Here is a 23,175-nt window from a genome sequence, read left to right as displayed (position 1 = left end):
GATTAAATAAAAAGGCTGTAGTTATCAGTAGGGAGACGTGAATCCCATGGCGAAGCAAGGAAGGGAATGTAGAAACGGACGGTCTTATATATAGGCAGGGAGCCAACAACGTGGGAGGCATTGGGATGGGGGACCCAACGCCGCCTCACACGGCGACCGAGCTGCAGGCTATGGACGTATAAATGTACGTAAGTAGGATTCAGTTAGCGTTGGGAACCCGTGTACCAAATTTCTTGAAGATGGGCCCATAAGTAACAAAGACTGTTGAAAAGTTCAATATGGCGGCCGACAGTGGCATCATACCACTGAAATAAGTACGTACATTGGTTTCGGTTAGCTCAGTGAAGCCGCCTACCAAGTTTCGAGAAGATGGGGCCATAAATAAGAAAGTTCAACATGGCGGACGTTGTTGAACGTTATGACTGTTAAGCGTAGAATTTCGAAATGAAACCTGCTTAACTGTTGTAAGTAAGTTGTAAGGAATGAGCCTGCCAAATTTCAGCCTTCTACCTACACGGGAAGTTGAAGAATTAGTGACTTTGGAAAATTCAATATGGCGGCCGACAGTGGCGTCATACCACTGAAATAAGTACGTACATCGGTTTTGGTTAGCGCAGGGAAGCCACGTACCAAATTTCGTGAAGATGGGGTCAGCCTTCTACCTACACGGGAAGTTTGAAAATTGGTGACGTTGGAAAGTTCAATATGGCGGCCGACAGTGGCGTCATACCATCGAAATAAGTAAGTACAGCAGTTTCGGTTAGCGCAGGGAAGCCGCCTACCAAATTTTGTGAAGATGGGGCCATAAATAAGAAAGTTCAACATGGCAGACGTTGTTGACCGTTATCGACCGTTATGACCGTTACGTGTAGAATTTCGAAATGAAACCTGCTTAACTTTTGTAAGTATCCTGTAAGGAATAAGCCTGCCAAATTTCAGCTTTCTACCTACATGGGAAGTTGGAGAATTAGTGATGAGTGAGTGAGTGAGTGAGGGTTTTGCCTTTTATTATTATAGATTTTTAAAAATCCCATGCCTGTTATTGGAGTTTACAAATAGGTCTGACGGGCACCAATCCAAATGTGTAAACAAAAGCCTTTTGAACTTGTAGAGTTCTTACACCCATTTTTAGTAAGAATGTCCTGGGATATGCTTTCTAAAATGATGGACTAGTCTGACCTGCTTTTTTACTTTCTCATATATGTAGGATAGAGAAAGTCTAAGAATCATGAAAAAATTCGACCTCAAGAATTTAATGAATCTTGACTCGGTTAATGAGATTTTGCACACTTGCTTTATATTTAAAATAAGGAATCCTCTCAACTTTTGGGCCACGTCCGTTCTTTAACTGAGTAAGTTTGTGAATCTCAAGTAAACAATGGTTATAATTACAGACAGATGATTCAAATTTTGTATAGATATTTATAATGATAAAAAAACAAACACAAAATTTCTCAACCGGAAGTAGTATTTTATTTAAACAACCATCCAAATTTTTTGTATCATGGAAATGTATAAATGTGTACACATAATTAAAAACTGTATTCAATATAATCCATATTCTTTAAATAACTATTATTAATTTAATTTTAATTTATATAACATTAGTTTAACAATAACATGTAAACATAATGTAAACAATAAGTTGCTACGTCCCCGTTGTGTTCCTGGTAATACATTTCATTATATGATTTTTTATAATTATATATATAAGGGGTACCCTAAAATAACTGGAATCTGTAACTGGCATGCAGTCTAGACTTATTTATTCGAATTTCTCTGCTAGGTGTAGCATACTTACAGTATTCTGTGGCAGTCTGACAAGTGCCAGTGCTCAGTATTGTTTGTACGGCACTCCGTGTCGGTTGTTCTTGGGGCTTATTAAACGTGTTCTGCGATTTCTGTGATGGGTGATCATAAAGAACAGCGAGTCTGCATTAAATTTTGTTTTCTCTTAGGGAAAAAAGCTGATGAATCTGTAGTGATTCTTCAAACTGCATTTAAAGAGGAAGCTTTAAGTAAAACAAGTCTACGAGTGGTTTTCGCATTTCAAATGAGGGGAAATATCACTTGAAGAGCAACCAAGATCTGGACAACCTTCCACAATCAGGAATGACGAAAATCTTGAAAACGTTTGTAGTGCAACTTATGAAGATCGTCGTCGGACATAAAAATACACACATAAATATACATATACATAAAATATATATTTACATTGTCGTCTGTCTTTTTCATTTTTATCCCAGGTGTGTGATTAACAGTTATGTGTATGTCAAATTATGTAACTTATACTTGGAGAGTCAACAGTTTCCTTGTATGCGCGCATACTTGGACAATAAATGTAATTCTGATATTCTTTCAAAACATGTAATAAAAAAATCACATGCTGATCTAAAGACTATTGGTGCTCTAGTTTCTTCAGTTAACTACAAAACGGTGTAAACTCACCTAAAATTGCAGTGCAATGTTTTGCACATTTGGAATACAAAGTACACTGCCAGCATCAAGTTGATGCCTGGAAATGAGAACATGCAATGTGGCTATTCCTGAATAGTGAGAAGTGCATGTAAAAAACACAGAGGAAGTTCACCCACAATGTTTCCATAGACTTTATGATGTATGCAAATGCTAGAATGAACATACTGTCTGTGAACATGAAAGGAACGATGGGACATGGTACTTGGCTACTAACAAGTTGGCTTTTTATGAATATAATTTGAGAACAGCTATTTCAAATTGCTGGTGCATGTACTTAATCACACCCACATGTTTTTATGGCAGATGCATACACATGCAAAGAAAGTTGGTTTATTTTTTACTTTGGCATACATTGTCAGGTATCGTATGCCGTATGTGTCCTGTGATTTTTACATACAACTTGGAAAACATAAGTAAACGGCCATCGTCGATTTGATGTATGCTGCACTCTTCATTGCAGCCGTCTTCACACCAATTGTTCACAACATACCAACTTGTGTGTTCTCCTTTCGCCATGTCAAACTGGTGCTGGCTCTGCACTTGTATACTAACAACTTTGCTGTTCCTCAGACACTTGGCACACTTTGATGCTGCCTAAGTACTTCGTATTCCAAGCTGTGTATTAATATTACTCATGTGGTGGCACACTGCAGACCTTATATTTGAGAGTTTTATATTGCTGAAAGAGAGGTTTCATTTTAAAACAGTACTGTATTTATTATTTGGTAAATTTGTTCTTTGATTTGTTTAATTGTAGTTTAGAAGAAGTAATAAATAAAGAATAAATCTTGTTTAATTAAGTTAAAAAAGACTCCGGTACTTTTTTCCTGTGGATTAAGTACGAGCTACATAATTTTAGACATTTTTAGATTTTTAGGTGTATATTTTAATATAAACTATTACCATCCAAAGTTTTGGATATATAATTTTGCTTATATCACCCACCCCTAAATGAGGGCATCATCTTTGCCTAAATTAAAAAAAACAAACACTAAATGAATAACTATGTTTCAGCCAAAGCACCAGTTTGTGAAAAGGAAAGGCATTTGTGATGAATGATAAGGTAGGTTCATCATCCCAAATTTGTGTTTTAAAAACAACCTTTCAGAAAAGGGTTGATCTGATCAAAAGTGAAAAGACAGAAAACAGAGCAATGATATCAACAGAAGGACCAATTGGTCTATCACGAAACCTAAATGTACGAAGAAAATAATTTACAAAGATTAACAGATGGTGTGCAGTCCATGGGTTTGTAGGCTGCCAAACATAGCAGCAAGGCTAATAATTATGCAAAGAATTCTCATTACCAAGCCAGGTCAATAACAACATTCCTGACCTTAAGAGAGTATGCACTGCTCCTTTGTCGGACAGTTTTAAACCTTTCTTATTTTAAAGATGAGGATGTTGGCAAGGAGGCAGATCTATAAATATATTTTTTTATGTGTTATGACTATCAGAAAGGGGTCAAAGACACCCACAGGCCTCTAGGAGATGCTGTACTGGAAAGAATCCACAATACAGGGGGTCCTCGGGTTATGACACAGTTCCGTTCCTACAACAGTGATGTAACCTGAATTTTGGTGTAAGTCAACACACCCTAGCTATGTCACTTACCTATCCTAACACATTTGCAAAATCACAATCTAGAACATAGAAACACAACTAAGCCACAGAAAAATGAAAAGGACATAAATATACTGTAGTAACAGAAATAAAGGAGTGTAAAAAAAAATCCTTAACTTTATTCGTTCTCACGTCTCAATTTCTTTAAGTGTTTATGGGAGTGAGCGTTGTAAACTCGAAATGTTGCATGTCGAGACGTTGTAACCCGAGGACCTCCTGTATCTGGATTGACCCTGATTTTAGAAGTAGTTCATAGAGTTGGAAGAAGTGCAAAATGGCTACCTGGCAGAGTGAACAGCTGTTGGTGCTTCTTTTTGAGGTATTTATAGTACTGAGAACAGCTTGGTTGCCAGCTTTTCAAACAGCGAGAAAGAAATGTTTGTTTCATCTTTACAGTTCATACAAGTATACATCGTACTTCTTCTTATATAATACGCTACCGTGGCTGTCCGTTTGTCTGTCCAGGATTTTAAATCACCTGTAGCTTGCAAACCTTTTGATCTATTAACCTGAAATTAGAGTACACATATACTATGTGACCTATACTGTCTGCTTTCGGGGTGATGATTTTTATTACTCTTTTTATTTATTTTTATTTTAGGATCAACTGTCTGCAGTCACTTCCTCTACTTCTTTTTTTTTTTTTTTTTAAATCATTCTTGAGGCAGATTGAAGACTTAAATGCCAGCTTAAGTGAAAAATTAAGAAAAACGTGCTAAGTAATTGCAACACAAACACTGACTTAATCAGCTGCAGAAGAAAGAAGAGAAGAAGCGGGCCGCTAGGATGGAGAAAAGAAGAGCTGCTTAGGAAGTAGCAAGTGCATCAATCTCTGAGTAAACGAATGAAAAATGTACAGAGAAAGAGGATGAAAACTAGGAATGCTCAAGTCAAGTGTATTAACTACATGTTATCGTGCAGTACGCCATTACTGGTACGTACATATTTTTTGGTAAGATTGTGTGCTCCATTTTTTTTTTTTCATTTTAGGTACCGTCATTTAGTATAATTCTTGCATTGTATCAGAACACTTTCATTATTAAAACTCCGCTAATTTTATTTAATTTGCTAGTCTATGTTGGTATCTTGGAGGGCACAACAGTTCTACATCATTAAAGCATGAGGCTGGTCTTGGAAGCGATTTATTTTCTTTATAATTTAGATATTGATAATCAGAATGGCTAAATGAAAACCTGTTTCTAAGGTAGCCCACTAGAATCAAGTTGCCTAACCCAGGCGAATTACATCAGTGACACTTTATTAATCCTGGATTTAAAACAGTAGAGGAAGATTACCTGTTGTAGCAGCATCGATAATTTTCAAAGAAAATTCTTCCTTTTTCGTAAGCAACAGGACATTTTGAGCGCTTCATCCACACATTTTTGAATACAGTGGTGTCCTAAAAGACAGGTAAAATAGTTTTAAAATAGTGTTTTGCCTAATTATTTGCAAGTAAAAGGAGATAGAAACAAACTATCGAGTTAACAGTGTCACTTGAATTACAGAATTGAGCACTTAGACTGGTATACTATCATTTATAATACATGATGAGTTGAATAAACTGTCGCATTTACTTTGATTGGTTATCAAACTTCAAATACCACTGTAAAACAAAATTCTCAATTCTGCTTAATCCAATCCAAATATTTTACATCCTGCGTTGGTTGCATCAGGCACAACACAGGAAAAACCTTGGAGGGGCCAATTCTTGTAAACACCCATACAGCTTCAATTTAGAGTTGCCAGTTTCCCGACATGTTCATTTTTCGGAAAGTAAAAGGAAAATCTGAAACCATGAGGATAAACGAACACAGAAACCAATAAAATTTATACAATTCCCACAAGCAACAACATTGCACAGGATGCAAACCCAAGGTATCAGATTTGTGAGGAAATGGCGCTAAACACAGTGACACAATTCTATCCCCCCCCTTTTAGATGTGACCTCTTCAAAAATAGTATTATCCTTTATACAATACCAGGCAAAGGTTTTAGAACACCTTTGTTTTTTCAGTTTGGATGGAAATGCACGCAGTTTATTATCTTAATGGTTCATTGAATCAAAGAATAGAATAAATAAACAATGGTAAATAAAAAAAAATAAGTCATGGAATCATTAAGTGTACAAAGTTTTATTAAAATGTTTGATTCGTCAAAGTAGTACCCAGGTGTTGTACCGTGTTAGCCATTATGAATGTAGAGAAAAGCCAAGCAAAATGACACCTTTTATTGGCTAACTAAAAAGATTACAATATGGAAGCTTTCGAGGCAACTCAGGCCTTGTACATCTTGCCTGAAGAAGAGGCCTGAGTTGCCTCGAAAGCTTACATATTGTAATCTTTTTAGTTAGCCAATAAAAGGTGTCATTTTGCTTGGCTTTTCTCTGATTCGTCAAAGTAACAGATATAATGTCCAAACTGTGGTAACCCTTTTCATTAAGAATGCCAGTAACTCTGTGTAAGTCACCAACTCTACCTGCAGCAAAAGGACCCCAGACCATCACACTACCTCCTCAAATGTTAGTCAGTTGGTGCCACACACTGAGGAACCATCTTTTCAACAACTTGATGGTGTACAAACACCCTGCGTGTTTTGATTTGATTTGTCAGTCCTTAAGACTTTCTTCCAGTCTGCAGCAGTCCACAGCCGGTATTTCAAGGCCCTATTTTGTCCTTTAAGGAATGGCTTTCCTCCTGCCACTCGTCCTTTAAAACCTACAGCACAAAGTCTCTTCTTCACAGTAGAAACTGACACTTGCTTTTGTCGACCTGCACTGTTAAGCTGTGCTTGAAGCTGTTGTGCTGTTAGGTGCCTGTGATCACGCAAGCTGGTGGCTGTCAGAAACTTGCCTTCTGTCTGGGATGTGACTTTGGGTCTGCCAGATCTCTTTCTATCCAAGTTTCTTCCAATTGCCTTTGGACTGTGTAGGACACCATTGGACACAGTGACAGTTTGATTTTTTTTTGCAGTTTCTCTAAATGAAAGGCCTACACTTCTAAAGGTAATAACGCTCTGTCTCACTCATTTGTTAATTGCCATTTTCTTGCCATTATCACTGGAATTTACAACATTGTATAGTGTAGTATTGTCCAAATAGCATGTTAGAGGGTGTAGTAACACAGTCTTTTCCAACTCTGCTTTAAGACAGATTAAAGGGGTTTTAAGTAATCAACAGATGTTGGGATACCTGTACAAATTGTTTGCTTCTAATTACAAGTCTTAATTTACTTTATTTGCTGCAGAACATCTGTGGTATAGGTGGTAACCTATAGTTATTCCCTTAATAAGACAACATTTGTAATATTCTGAAATGTCTGGTTTTCAGTTTTTGCTAACCTAAATGTTAAAATTAAATCTTTGGCAGTTTACTGCTTACTTTTTCACCATTTTAGGTCATTCATTACATTTGAATAGTTTAACTCTGAAGACAAAGTAGAACAAATGAGGTGTTGTAAAATTTTTGACCACTAGTGTATAGTGTAAGAGCCAATTCTTAGAAAGTTAAAACTTTTAGCTAAACTCATATCAGAATTTGCTTAATTTGAATAGAATATAATTTACTTTCATAGACAAAGACAATGGTATAATCTTCTCTGGAAGTTAGTAAGAGATAGAACCATCCTGCTATAACTGAGATACAGTGTGTTGATTGTGTCAGTTGTTGTTTAGAACAGGTCCCGGTGCACAGCGACTTAAACAACCCATTTTCAACTTAGAAATGGGATAGGAATACAGTTTTCTGACCGTTAAGAAATTGTTCAGAAACGTTTTGAAATGGCTCAGAAACGTTTGGAAATGATTTAACTGAATAAGAAAACTTAAAGAAACGCAACAAGATTTAAGCTTTGAGCAGAACTTTTCTTTTTTTTTTTTGCTATTTTAATTTTTTCTTTTTTGTGTGAACGTTTTTTTTTTTTTGTTCTTTATTTCGCCTTATACGATTTCTCATATTAGGAATTTGTTAGTTTTCGCATACCCCTTGGGTCAGAGTGCAGGGTCAGCCATTGTGCAGCGCCCCTGGAGCGACTGAAGGTTAAGGGTCTTGATCAAGGGCCTAGCAGAGTAGAATCTATTTTGGCAGTGACGGGGATTCGAACCGGCAATCTTCGGGATACCAGCGCAGATCCTTAGCCTCACAGCCACCACTCTGCCCTAATTTTAACTAAAACTTTTAAAAATGAAGATATTTTATCTATGGAATTATTTCAGTTTGTCAGGCTTTTGCTGAATCCCATTTTTATGCTAGAGCTGCTGAACTTTGGTAATTTTGGAAAAAAACTCAGCTACATATAGCGTGCCCTTCTTTTCATTGCATGTTTTTCATTCTGAGTTATCAGATGGGCTTTTTGCACATCTATTTACAATGATCTGTAGGAAGAAAAATCCTAAAGTGATTGAAAATAACCAGCTGTACAACCTTCTTCAAAAATTAATAAAATGTTCTTGTTTTACAATTGAGAATAAAAAAGCTTGTAAATTGAATGTTCTTAAAAGTAAATGTTAGAAGGTGACATTATTTTCTTCCCCACCTACACTAGATATCAGCTCGCAAAACTCTCTTGACTGGCTTTTGATAAATTATTTTGAGATCACAACTTTGTTTTGCTCTGTAAATGAACTTATTTCATTTGGTTGGTTTGCTATCTATGAACATATGTCTTCTAACTTTCTAAAAGAGATTGAAATCTATAAAATTTTGGACGTCTTCATTTTGCATGTAGTCAGCATGCTGAAGTTGCTAGGACTGCCTATAAATCTACAAATTTCTAAACTCAATCCTGCGGACTCCTGCACATCCCTCTCTTAGTCAGTGAGACATCTAATATTACAAACATCCTGTACTGTATGTAGAAAGATCATTGGGATGGCGATGGTGATCGTATAGGATGTCATGTTGTCATTATCTTATATAATCTAATTTTTACATCTGAAAATTTGCATCCTCTCTGAAAATGTCTCATGAATTTGAGGGCTAGGGATGACCGATAGGAATTAATATGTCTAATGTGTCCACAGTTAGTGAACAGATAAATTGAACTGCAGTTTTTTTTTTTTTTTTTAAATGTGTAGGGGTGGATATTATCGATAAACTAGCAAAATACCCGCGCTTCGCAGCGGAGAAGTAGTGTGTTAAAGAAGCAATGAAAAGAAAAGGAAACATTTTGAAAATAACGTAACCTGATTGTCAATGTAATTGTTTTGTCACTGTTGTGAGTGATGAGTGTTTTTGTTATATATATATATATATATATATATATATATATATATATATATATATATATATATATATATATATATATATATATATATATATATATATATATATATATATATATATACACACACAAAAAACATATATATATATATACATATCTATACATATACACATATATACATACATACACACACACATATATAAACATATATATACATATACATACATATCTACATATATACACACACAGCTATTTCAGATCAGTGCAATACGCTGTTTGTTAAAACGGTTGACTCCGCTCTTACGTGCAATAACAAATCAAATCATTCAGTTGTCTTTGCTCATATGTCATTTTAGAGCTGGACGCCTGGCATCTTTTTGGCCACAAGTTCGTTTCTGTTTGGTGTGAAGTTCTGTGTTGTGGAGATTCTCAGGATGGATTGCAGGTGCTCATCAGTGAGGCGACTCCTGTGTGCTGTTTTGTTAGTCTTTATCACTGAGAAGAGCTTCTCACACAGATATGTGCTACCAAACATGCACAAGGTTCGAGCCGCATGTAGACAAACTTTTTTTGTTCTTCAAAGTCACCAAAGCGCCGTGCAAACTCAGTGCGCAATAACTCTAGCTTCGCAATAACTTGCAGCATCATAAGGTAGACTTGATTAACGCGGTAAGTGTTCAGCAAGGCAGCTGAAGTGCTGCATTATGGTATCTGTAGTTTATTGTGTTACCAGCGCTTCATATACCCGGCTTTAATAACAATAATACAGTATATAAAATGATCTCGGGGCGGATATAATTACACGCGGGCGGATGTGGCCCGCCCTTGAGTTTGACACATATGGACTAAATAGAACTTGAAAAGATATATTTTTCAAATGTGATCGCAATTCAGATAGAGTTGACGCAAGACTACAGCCTGCATGCCTCAATAAGTCATCCTCCTCGCTCTTACTTTTTACCGTTCATCTAATGAATACACTGAGTATGGCTTTACCAAAACAATCATTGATGGCGAATAAAGTATCCATTATTCGAGTATGTAGAGCGGGATATATATATACATATATATATACCCGCGTATCGCAGCGAGAAGTAGTGTGTTAAAAAGGTAGAAAATAAAAGGGAACATTTTAAAAATAACTTAACATGACTGTCAATATACAGTATTTGTTTTGTGAGTGTTACTGAGTGTTGCTGTCATCAAGGATTTGATTATCATTATTTCTTTCAATCAGGTTCGTATTTGTAGGATGTGTTGTGTTCAAGTTACATTCCGTGTTTGTCAATCGTTGTAAAGATGACAGGTTTCATTCATCGATTCGTTTCTTACTGCATCAATAAACAGCTCGTCTTCTTCTTTATCTGAGACCTGACACACTGCATGCACGGGTTTTTTACACTGTCTTCCTTTAGCGGACATTGACTTTTTCCACCGTGTGCTTTGTTTCCACAGTAGCTGCATTTATGAATATGCTTATCAGACGCTTCATATTTTTGCTGCCTTTTCAATTGTGTAATTCGGTTTTGTTCAGCGCTTTTGGAACTGTTGCTTTTATCTGTGCACTGCGCCAGTTCACGTGAGCCACTCGTGTACATGCATGAAGGTTCCCAGCTGTGCTGGTGCCATCTCGTGCTATGTCCATGGCTGTATTTAATGTTACCTTAGTCCTGGCACTTAAAACTTTCTCTCGCAGTTTCGCTGAGTTTGTGTCAAACACCACCCTGACCATCTCATCTTCCTCTCTAAGCACAGTCCTTCACCCGTGAATATTTACCCGTGGCAGTTTGCTATTGGATTGCCGCTGACGGACGGCCTTATATGGGCAGGCACTAAATTACAAACGCCAGCGGCAGCCTGTCTATGAACTTAATTTAAAGTGTAGGTTTACATCGTGCTTTGTTTCCGAAGTAGCAGAACTCATCAATACGGTTGTATATGTCACTCGCTCGCTTCTTATTGTTTCGCGGCCTTCTGAATTATATAATGCATGTTTTCTTCAGCGCTTTTTTGAGGTCTTCCTGGTTTTCTATGTACTGCGTGATTACGTGGGAGGCGTGATGATGTCACACGAAACTCCGCCCACGGCGTTGAAGCTCATCTCCATTACAGTAAATGGAGAAAAACTGCTTCCAGTTATGACCATTACGCGTAGAATTTCGATATAAAACCTGCCCAACTTTTGTAAGGAAGCTGTAAGGAATGAACCTGCCAAATTTCAGCCTTCCACCCACACAAGAAGTTGGAGAATTAGTGATGAGTCAGTGAGTGAGTCAGTGAGTGAGGGCTTTGCCTTTTATTAGTATAGATTGCAGCAAAATGGCCGTCGGAGGATGGCTGTGTGACATGAGCTTTATACTCATAATCAATCCGTTATCAACTTATAGACAATTCAAATGCAGTTTCTAATCTCTAAATGCAACAGGGCAACTCTTGCCTGTTTTGGTGGGCTGTGGCTGTTTAAGCACAGCATTTTTCAGAGAGTCCATAATGGAGTGAGTGAAAGCTTACTGTTCCAGCTTTCTGTGTTATGTACCTAAAGATGTAGTAGCGAATGCAATTTGTGAATTTGTGAATATGGATGCATGCAGTGTACTTACAGGCTATTAAACAACAAGTTCAGTATTTTTCTTGTCAAAGTTATTTCTACAAAAACATGCTATACTGTGTTACCTTGTACTTTGAATGGTTATAACTTTGAACTGCCAGAGTTTGAATGTTAAATTCAAGAGAAATATAATCCAGAGTTCGAAAGATGCTTTTAAGTTCAAACTGCCAGTGCCGTGAAAAAAATGGAGCAACAGATGGCACTTACAGTATGTAGTGAACCTAAACGTCATCTGTCGTTTACAGTCTTAGTGTTAGTATACCAGCTGTTGTTGACATACAGGCAGAACTCGATAGCTATATCTGGAATGAGTGAATGAAGCCAGGTCTCTGTAATTAGCAAAATGAAAATGTCCTTAATGATCTTATAGCTGCAACCTGTAGCTTCAATTCGTGTATCTTATTTGCAAGGGATCTTACGTTGTAGAGAAAAACATGCATACTTGCTTCTGCCTCATGTCCCTGTGATGCCATCTCCTATGGGTGGGGATGCCTGGCTATGTCTGCCGGGATGTCATGGAAGTGGAGAAACTGAGTTGTAAGAGTCCACTTGCTGCATAGTCCTATATTTAGAAAATCGTGCCAGCTGTAGGCATTATTCACCCAGCAGAATGTCATTATGACGAACAGCAACACATACACAAAAGGACAAACAAAGTGGCAAAATAAAGAGCACTGAGACATTGCGTTCATATGTTTAAATTTGATTATGCAGTATTTACGTATTTTATTTATTGTTTTCTTGTTTTAATTTACTATTTAGGGCATTTGTGTTATTTTTTACAACAAATTAAGTGTATGTGCTCTTTAAGTTGATCGAATGGGTATTGTTTAGAGTCTGGGAACAGATTAATTCACTTTCCATTATTTCTAATGGGAAAAATTGAGTTGGAACAATTCAGAGTTCAAATGGCTGCCAGAAACAAGTTAAGTTCGATGTACGAGGCACTACTGCATACGCATTTGTCATGCGAAATTGTATTCCAAAGGTAACCATTTTTCTATCACTTAAAAAAACATTGCAGTCTATGGTGCATGGAAGAAAAGCTTAAAAACATAAATAATACATTCATTTTTCAAGTCAAAACCGTTCTTGAGTGTTGATCAAAATAGTTTATATTGTACATGTAATTTTTGATAAATACAAAATGCCAATATTATGAGATTCAACCGTTTTAAAAGAAGCCCAGCCATGCCTGATAGTTCAGCACAACAACCTTTCACAGCCCCCCAGGAGGTGGTTTCCTCTCAATGGACCAAATCATAGTAAACTTTTCATGCCACATGGTTAGTTTTGTTTTGATTTACTTATGTTTTTGCCTGAATATTCATAACAGCAAATAGAAAGAAATAAACGGAAAATTTTAATGAATGCAACATGGTATATACTACAGGTACAATAGTTCAGTTCCCAACCATCAACTCATTATGTGACCTTAGCAAGCCTGTTAAAACAAGAGTGAAAAATAAGATGGAAATCACTTTACAGGGCCCTTTGGTGCGTTGGAAGTTGCAGCTAAATATCTACATGGGTATCAAGCAAATATTCTATACTAGCAAGATACCCGCGCTTCGCAGCGGAGAAGTAGTGTGTTGAAGAAGTAAAGCAAAAGAAAAGGAAACATTTTGAAAATAACGTAACATGATTGTCAATGTAATTGTTTTGTCACTGTTATGAGTGTTGCTGTCATATATATATATATATCAAAATACCCGCGCTTCGCAGCGGAGAAGTCGTGTGTTAAAGAAATTATGAAAAAGAAAAGGAAACATTTTAAAAATAAGATTGTCAAAGTAATTGTTTTGTGTATTTGGCGGCAGCGTCACGTAGTAGTTTTCATCTAGCTGCATCAGAAAATGTACCACGACGTCTGACACGTCTCCTTTTTAGTGTTTTCTCACAGCTTGGATTGCTGCTGTCATAATCGGTCATAATCGGTTTGAGTCTATATATATATATATATACACACACACACAAACATATATACAGTATAGTATCTATATATATATCTATATATATATATATATATATATATATACACACACACACAATATATACTGCTCAAAAAAATTAAAGGAACACTTTTTAATCAGAGTACAGCATCAAGTCAATGAAACTTATGGGATATTAATCTGGTCAGTTAAGTAGCAGAGGGGGTTGTTAATCAGTTTCAGCTGCTGTGGTGTTAATGACATTAACAACAGATGCACTAGAGGGGCAACAATGAGATGACCCCCAAAACAGGAATGGTTTAACAGGTGGAAGCCACTGACATTTTTCCCTCCTCATCTTTTCTGACTGTTTTTTTCACTAGTTTTGCATTTCGCTACAGTCAGTGTCACTACTGCTAGCATGAGGCGAAACCTGGACCCTACAGAGGTTGCACAGGAAATCCAACTTCTCCAGGATGGCACATCAATGTGTGTCATTGCCAGAAGGTTTGCAGTGTTTCCCAGCACTGTCTCAAGGGCATGGAGGAGATTCCAAGAGACAGGCAGTTAGTCTAGGAGAGCTGGACAGGATCGTAGAAGGTCCATAACCCATCAGCAGGACTGGTATCTGCTCCTTTGGACAAGGACAAACAGGATGAGCATTTCCAGAGCTCTACAAAATGACCTCCAGCAGGCCACTGGTGTGAATGTCTCTGACCAAACAACCAGAAAGACTTCATGAGGGTGACCCAAGGGCCCCACGTCCTCTAATGGGCCCTGAGCTCACTGCCCAGCAGCATGCAGCTCGATTGGCATTCGCCATAGAATATCAGAATTGGCAGATGCACCACTGGTGCCCTGTGCTTTTTACAGTAATTATATCCGGCCCACGAGATCATTTTATATACTGTATTATTGTTATTAATGGCCCGGGTATATGAAGCGCTGGTAACACAATAAACTACAGATCCCATAATGCAGCGCTTCAGCTGCCTTGGCCGAACACTTACCGCGTTAATCAAGTCTAGCTTATGATGCTGCAAGTTATTGCGAAGCTAGCTCACACAATGCTGAAGAGAAAAGTTGATTCTGAAAATAGAGCCTTTAAAAACCGATGGGAGGCTGAGTGTATGTTTACTGAACCCGTGTGTCTCATTTGTGGAGCTAATGTGGCTGTAATTACAGAATTTAATCTAAGACGGCACTATGAGACAAAACATCAGGGTAACCTGAAAGAACTGAATGCAATGCAAAAGATACAGAAAACAGAAGAATTAAATAAGAATCTGACACTTCAGCGGATGTTTTTACCCGTGCACAATCACAAAGTGATTTGAAGTGAAGCTGCTTTTATGGGAGACACAAATGCACCAGTGCAACTTGCCCCACTTTCCCTGTTGCCAAGTAATGTTGAACCAAGTCGTCACTACGGTGTTCCCAAAATACGCACTTTGCTGATAAACTGAGCGCACTGAGTTTGCACGGCGCTTTGGTGACTTTGAAGAACAAAAAAAGTCCGTCTACATGCGGCTCGAACCTTGTGCATGTTTGGTAGCACATATCTGTGTGAGAAGCTCTTCTCAGTGATAAAGACTAACAAAACAGCACACAGGAGTCGCCTCACTGATGAGCACCTTCAATCCATCCTGAGAATCTCCACAACACAGAACTTCACACCAAACAGAAACGAACCTGTGGCCAAAAAAAGATGCCAGGCGTCCAGCTCTAAAATGACATATGAGCAAAGACAACTGAATGATTTGATTTGTTATTGCTGAAAGGAACACATTTTATTTATATTTCCAGGTTTTGTTATGCAGCATGTTCATATTTGAATTTGTATAATTTTGACAGGATATATTTTTATGGAGAGCAAAATCTTTTGGGATATTTAAAATCTAAGTTTATTTTTATATAAAATTACATAAGAGTAAAGAAATTTGAATGTTTGTTCTTTTAACGTTTACTTTATTTCTAACTTGTATAATTTAGACAGGATATATTTTTATGGAGAGCAAAATATTATAAGTTGTTTAAGGATTGAGTTGATTTATTCAGGAATAATAGTCTGTCGACTAAATAAAAATTCCTTCTATTTAAAATTTAAATAGAACTTGAACAAATACGATAGTTCATAATATCCACGCAGACTTGCACGTAAGAGCGGGACTCATCCGTTTTAACAAGCAGCGTATTGCACTGATACGAAATAGCTGTTTGTGTATATATGTAGATATGTATGTATATGTATATATATATTTATATATGTGTGTGTGTATGTATATATATATATGTATTTGTGTGTATATATGTGTGTGTATGTATGTATGTGTGTATGTATATGTATGTGTATATATGTAGATATATATATGTATGTATATACAGTATGTGTGTGTATATGTATATGTATAGATATGTATATATATATATATGTTTATGTGTGTGTGTGTAAATATATATATATGACAGCAACTCTCATCACTCACAACAGTGACAAAACAATTACACTGACAATCATGTTACGTTATTTTCAAAATGTTTCCTTTTCTTTTTCATTACTTCTTTAACACACTACTTCTCCGCTGCGAAGCGCGGGTATTTTGCTAGTATATATATGTAAGTGTTTGATGCAACTCATGACATTTTACTTATGCTCCAGTTTTCTTATTTCTGTGTCAAGCTTTAAAATTGGGAGATTGTATGAATTGTTTTTACATTGCAGTGGGTAACCTTGCACTACATCATAGCATGTTGGCTTGAGCCCATCTTTAATATTGTTCATTGTAATATTTTATGTTGATATGTACTGTAATTCTTCTTCAGTTTTCTCAAAGTCTAATTAATATGTGCCTTGTGCTGGCTGGGATTGGCTCCAGCAGACCCCCGTGACCCTGTGTTAGGATATAGCAGGTTGGATAATGACTGACCGACTTATTGGTACCTTGAGTACCTTTTGCCCAAAGAGGACTGGGCGGTCTCATGTTCTGGAATCCCTACAGATTTTATTTTTTTCTCCAAGCGTCTGGAGTTTTTTTTTTTTTGTGTTTTCTGTCCCCCCTGGCCATTGGACCTTACTCTTATTCGATGTTAATTAATGTTGATTTATTTTGTTTTCTTATTGTGTCTTTTATTTTTCTATTCTTTATTATGTAAAGCACTTTGAGCTACTGTTTGTATGAAAATGTGCTATATAAATAAATGTTGTTGTTGTTGTATATCTATATATATATACACATACCTATCTACATTATATATACACACACATACATACATACATACATACATACATACACACACAAAATTATATATATAATTGCCGCGGTCTAGAAATGGGATCCCGTGTTTACAGTTGTCTGGGCTATAGCTCATGGGAAGGAGGAAAAAGTGAAAAGTGTTTACTTTCATTTAAGGCAGAAGCGCAGTCAGCGTCTCAAAGGCCGGCACAGCTACGCACGCGCCGGCTTCCCGACCTTTGTAGTATTTTTGAAGCGCAGGAAACACCACTTTTTGCAGACACGTTCATGTGATCAAAAGTCTCCGCGCTCTTAAGAGGTCTTGCTTTCTCTGCGTACTGCGTTCATAGTCAGTTCACGTGAGCCGCTCGCAGTACATGCATCGAAGCTTCTGAGCTGTGCCTGTGCTATCTCGCAATGTCCACGGCTTTATTTAATGTTAACTAATACCCGGCACTTAAAAGTTTCTCGCTACAGCAATTTTAACTCCGTTACAAAGTGACTCAAAGTCTCGTTTATACCTCGTGTCTTCTCATTAAATTTGTATCTCGCGAATAAATTATTCTGCGTTCTTCTTCAGCGCTCTTTGGGAGCTCTTCCTTCTTTTCTACGTACTGCGGTCACAGTCAGTTCACGTGATTACATGGGAGGCGTGATGATGTCACACGCAACTCCGCCCCCCACGGCCATCGAGCTAACGTCCATTACAGTATATGGAGAAAAATAGGTTCCAGTTATGACCATTACACGTAGAATTTCGAAATGAAACCTGCCCAGCTTTTGTAAGTAAGCTGTAAGGAATGAGCCTGCCAAATTTCAGCCTTCTACCTACACGGAAGTTGGAGAATTAGTGATGAGTGAGTCAGTCAGTGAGTGAGTGAGTGAGGGCTTTGCCTTTTATTAGTATAGATTTCTGACTTACCAGGATGGTCTGAAGAAAAAAAAAAAGCCTAATTAAACTGAAGTAAATACAAGAAAGTCTTCCTACTTTGTTATGTCTTTCTTTTTACCATTCTAATGAACTACGATGACTCCTGCTAGTTCAGCATGAGCCCTAACACACACACTACCCGACATTTCAATTTATATTTGCATATTGTAGTCCATGTAGCCCCTCAACTGGCCCATCTCATGTTACTTTTGCAGAAGAGCTTGTCTGAAATTTGCACTTAGTACTAGAGTTCCAGCTTTTCAAATACAAACCTACGGCTGGACTGTTCTCTAAAAAACATTTCTATTTTTTTCTTCTTCTTGTGTTGTTTGCTTTATTTTATACCAGTAACGGCGCACTGCACAAATGTGCAGTGAATACACTTGACATGAGCATTCCTAGTTTTCCTCCACTTTCTCTGTTGCTGTTTAGCATTCGTTTGCTCAGAGGTTGATGCGCTTGCTGCTTTTTGAGCAGCTCTTCTTTTCTTCACCCTAGCGGCCCGATTCAACTTTCATCAGCATCTTTTCACGTTAAAACTGATCAAGTCAGTGTTTGTGTTGCAATTACTTAGTACATTTTTCTTTATTTTTTTAAGTGTTCAATCTGACTCAAAAATAATTTAAGATATGAAGAGGTAGAAAAAGTGAGGGCGAATGTGGTAGGTATGAGAACGGCGCTCGTACGCATGCGCCACATGGCCACCCTTCTGCTTGCTGCCGAGAGTTGATTCTACAATCAAATAAGATAAAAATAAAAAGAGTAATAAAAATCATCACCCCGAAAGAGGATAGTAGAGGTCACGTAGTATATGTGTATCAAATTTCAGGTCAATACGTCAAGCGGTTTGCGAGCCACGGTAGTGTATTATATACGAGGTGAGACACAAAAATAACCAGATTGGTAAAAAAAAAATATTTATTGATGAATGACAGCATTCTAAACATTGTCACCTTCTATATACTCCCCCTCCTGATCTCTACACCGCTCCATACGTATCTTCCATTGATTGAAACAGTGCTAGAAGTCTTCTCACTTGAGGCTCTTCAACAAGCTTGCCGTTTTTGTCTTCACTTCATCCACTGAAGAAAAATGTGTTTCCTTCAGGTCACTTTTGATTTTCTGGAACAAGTAAAAATCACATGGAGCTAAATCAGGTGAACAGGGAGGATGATCAAGGACAGGAATGTTTTTGTGAGAAATTTGATGTTGATTTGCAGTTTGATTTTTTCACCCGACGTTATCTCGGCAACTCGTGTAGCGATTGTTGTGCAAATACTGACTGGGCTGTTCACAGGATATACCTAGACAGTCAAAGGTTTGAGAGGGTGTGTAGAAGGGGATATAGTTCTATGATTCACATCTGGCCGACCTCCAGACGGTTTTCCAGGAGAGCCCCAAGTCCAGTCTGGTAATTTTTGTGTCTCATCTTGTAAGAAGATTGCTGCCTAGACTAACTTGGATTTGAGTCCCTGTTACTGTATTTAAAGAGTCTGCATTTTTCTCCAATTCCCAGGACTTGGCGGCGCTAGGGCTCATGCGGCTACTCCGGATCCAAAAAAAAGGTGCATTTAGCTGTTTTTACCTATTTATTTTGTTCATACAGTCATTTAAATCATGTGTGTGAAAGACAAAGATTTTCATACAATCGCGTCACTCTTCTGGAAATCAATACAAGATTTAACACCAACAACTTACCTGAAGAAGCTCTAAAAAAAAAGAGCTCCGCGAGCTAGGCCTGCTCCATGAACCCGCCCCCGAATCGCCTACAGGTAACATCTCAGCGAAGAGACGCCGCAAGCGGTGTGAGCGAACCCGGAAGTGCGGTAAACAAGGAGGTGTCCGAGCTAAGCTAAAGGCTAATCCAACCAGACCGGCTGTTCCGTCCGTCATTCTGGCAAATGTTCGTTCATTGGACAACAAACTTGACCATATCCGACTTCTAAGATCAAAACATCGCGAAGTAAGAGACTGCTGTGTTTTTATCTTCACGGAAACCTAGCTGAATGATAATATCTCTGACACGGCTATACAGCTAACAGGGCTACATGCTATCCGTGCGGATAGAGACGCCAGCAGATCCGGAAAAACTCGCAGAGGCGGCCTGAGTGTATACATCAACACAGAATGGTGTGGAGACACAGGTATGATCATGAAGCACTGTTCATCGCTGGTGGAATTTGTGGCAGTTAAGTGCAGACCTTATTATTTGCCGCGAGAATTCAGTGTTATTGTTATTGTGGCAGTGTATATTCCTCCTGATGCTAATGCTAAGGAGGCGATACGCGAGCTCTATGAGGCCATCGGTGACCTGCAGTCTCGCCACCCTGAGGGATTTTTTATTATTGCTGGGGACTTCAATCAAGCGAATTTAAAGACTGTTCTGCCTAAACTCCACCAGCATGTTAAATTTCCGACTAGAGGCGACAATATATTGGACTTGGTATATACTAACACCAAGTCTGCATACAGAGCAACCCCCCACCCTCACATTGGACTGTCTGATCACATTACAGTAATGCTCACTCCAGAATATATGCCATTGCTGAAGAGAACAAAGCCGATAATAAAGCAGGTCAGAACATGGCCAGATGGAGCTATTGAAGCCCTGCAGGACTGTTTTGAGTGCACAGAATGGAGTGTCTTCAGAGAAACGGAGACCACTGAACATCACATTGACAATAATGAATATGCCGAAGCAGTGATAAGATACATTGACAAATGCACTGGAGATGTCACCATCATCAAATCTGTCTCAACACACGCTAACCAGAAGCCATGGTTCACAGCAGAAGTTCACAAGCTGCTAAAAACAAGGGATGCTGCCTAAAAAGCCAACGATGAAGTGGCACTCAGAGCAGCCAGAACCAACCTGTCCCGAGGCATCAAGCTAGCAAAGCGAGAGTACTCAAAGAAAATTAGTGATCACTTCGCCTGCTCAAGAGATTCTCGGCAAATGTGGCAGGGCATTCAAACCATCATGGATTATAAGGCCACACCGCGTATGTGTGTTAATGACCCCTCTCTTCCAGACGCTCTTAACACCTTCTGTGCCAGGTTTGAGACACAAAACAACAAACCAGCATGGAAGACCACCCCCTCGCCAGACAATCAAGTCCTGTCCCTGTCTGCAGCTAGTGTGAGAAGGACTCTCACCAAGGTAAACCCACACAAAGCGGCTGGACCAGATAACATACCTGGACGTGTGCTCAGAGTCTGTGCTCACTAGCTGACAGATGTCCTAGTGGACACCTTCAACATCTCCCTGAGCCAAGCTGTTATGCCACAATGTTTTAAAAATACCATCATCAGACCTGTCCCAAAGACAGCCGCAGCTTCAGAACTTAAAGACTACCGCCCAGTGGCACTTACTTCAATCATTATGAAGTGCTTTGAGCGGTTAGTCTTGAGCCACATAAAGAACCAGCTGCCCCCCAAACTGGACCCTTTACAGTTTGCATATCAATCAAACCAATCAACTGAAGATGCAATTTCAATGGCATTCCACCTGACTCTGTCACACCTGGATCACCGCAATGCACATGTAAGAATGCTGTTCATTGACTTCAGATCAGCATTCAATACTATCATCCCCAGGCAGCTGATCAGTAAGCTGAATCTGCTTGGACTTAACACCTCCACCTGAAGCTGGATTCTGGACTTTCTCACTGGAAGACCCCAAACAGTACAGATTGGGAATTTAAGATCTAACACCATCACACTGAGCACAGGTGCCCCCCAGGGTTGTGTGCTGAGCCCGCTACTCTTCATGCTGCTGACCCATGATTGCACTTCCAAACTCTGACACAAACCACATTATCAAGTTCGCCGATGATACTACAGTAGTGGGACTCATCGAGAACGACGATGATGCGGCGTACAGAGAAGAGGTGGAATGGCTGGCACTTTGGTGCAAAGACAATAATCTGTCTCTTAATGTTGAAAAGACAAAAGAGTTGATTGTTGACTTCAGGAAGACCAAGGCTGACCATCTTCCACTCAGCATTGATGGCGTCACAGTAGAGAGAGTGAAGAGCACCAAGTTCCTCGGTGTTCACATCACAGAGGACCTGTCCTGGACCAAAAACACCACCTATCTTACAAAAAGAGCCCAGCAGTGTCTCTACTTCCTGCGACGACTGAAGAAGGTGCACCTCCCCAAACCCATACTTACCACCTTCTACAGAGGCACCATAGAGAGCGTATATATATATATATATATATATATATATATATATATATGACAGCAACACTCACCACTCACAACAGTGACAAAACAATTACATTGACAATCATGTTACGTTATTTTCAAAATGTTTCCTTTTCTTTTTCATTGCTTCTTTAACACACTACTCTCCTGCGGCGCTTGGTATGTTGCTAGTAATAATAATAAAAGGCAAAGCCCTCACTGACTGACTGACTGATCACTAATACTCCAACTTCCCATGTAGGTAGAAAGCTGAAATCTGGCAGGCTTATTCCTTACAGCGTACTTACAAAAGTTAAGCAGGTTTCATTTCGAAATTCTACACGTAACAGTCTTAATGGTCGATAACGGTCGACAACGTCCGCCATGTTGAACTTTTTTATTTATGGCCCCATCTTCACGAAATTTGGTAGGCGGCTTCCCTGCGCTAACCAAAACCAATGTACTTACTTATTTCGATGGTATGACGCCACTGTCGGCCGCCATATTGAATTTTCCAACGGCACCAATTTTCAAACTTCCCGTGTAGGTAGAAGGCTGACCCCATCTTCACAAAATTTGGTAGGTGGCTTCCCTGCGCTAACCAAAACCGATGTACGTACTTATTTCGGTGGTATTACGCCATTGTCGGCCGCCATATTGAATTTTCCAAACATCACTAATTCTCCAACTTCCCGTGTAGATAGAAGGCTGAAATTTGGCAGGCCCATTCCTTACAGCTTACTTACAAAAGTTAAGCAGGTTTCATTTCGAAATTCTACGCGTAACGGTCATAACGGTCAACAACGTCTGCCATGTTGAACTTTCTTATTCATGGCCCCATCTTCACGAAATTTGGTAGGCGGCTTCCCTGCGCTAACCGAAACCAATGTACATACTTATTACGGTGGTATGACGCCACTGTCGGCCGCCATATTGAACTTTCCAACGTCACTAATTCTCCAACTA

At 38.6% G+C, this 23,175-nt stretch overlaps 1 protein-coding gene across 2 annotated transcripts in view; it reads right to left on the bottom strand.

The window, feature by feature from the left end:
* Nucleotides 1–23,175, bottom strand: part of dcaf17 (ddb1 and cul4 associated factor 17) — a 131,855-nt gene that overhangs the window by 70,153 nt on the left and 38,527 nt on the right. For both annotated transcript variants that reach the window (XM_039757614.1, XM_039757615.1), the window contains exon 3: nucleotides 5,397–5,500. In XM_039757614.1, the coding sequence (XP_039613548.1) occupies nucleotides 5,397–5,500 (104 nt within the window). The remainder of the gene's footprint in view (nucleotides 1–5,396; nucleotides 5,501–23,175) is intronic.

The sequence above is a fragment of the Polypterus senegalus genome, chromosome 6 (assembly GCF_016835505.1).
Source record: "Polypterus senegalus isolate Bchr_013 chromosome 6, ASM1683550v1, whole genome shotgun sequence".
NCBI classification, from domain to species: domain Eukaryota; kingdom Metazoa; phylum Chordata; class Cladistia; order Polypteriformes; family Polypteridae; genus Polypterus; species Polypterus senegalus.
Note: the sequence above shows the minus strand (reverse complement) of the source record. Positions and strands in the feature narration are given on the sequence as shown.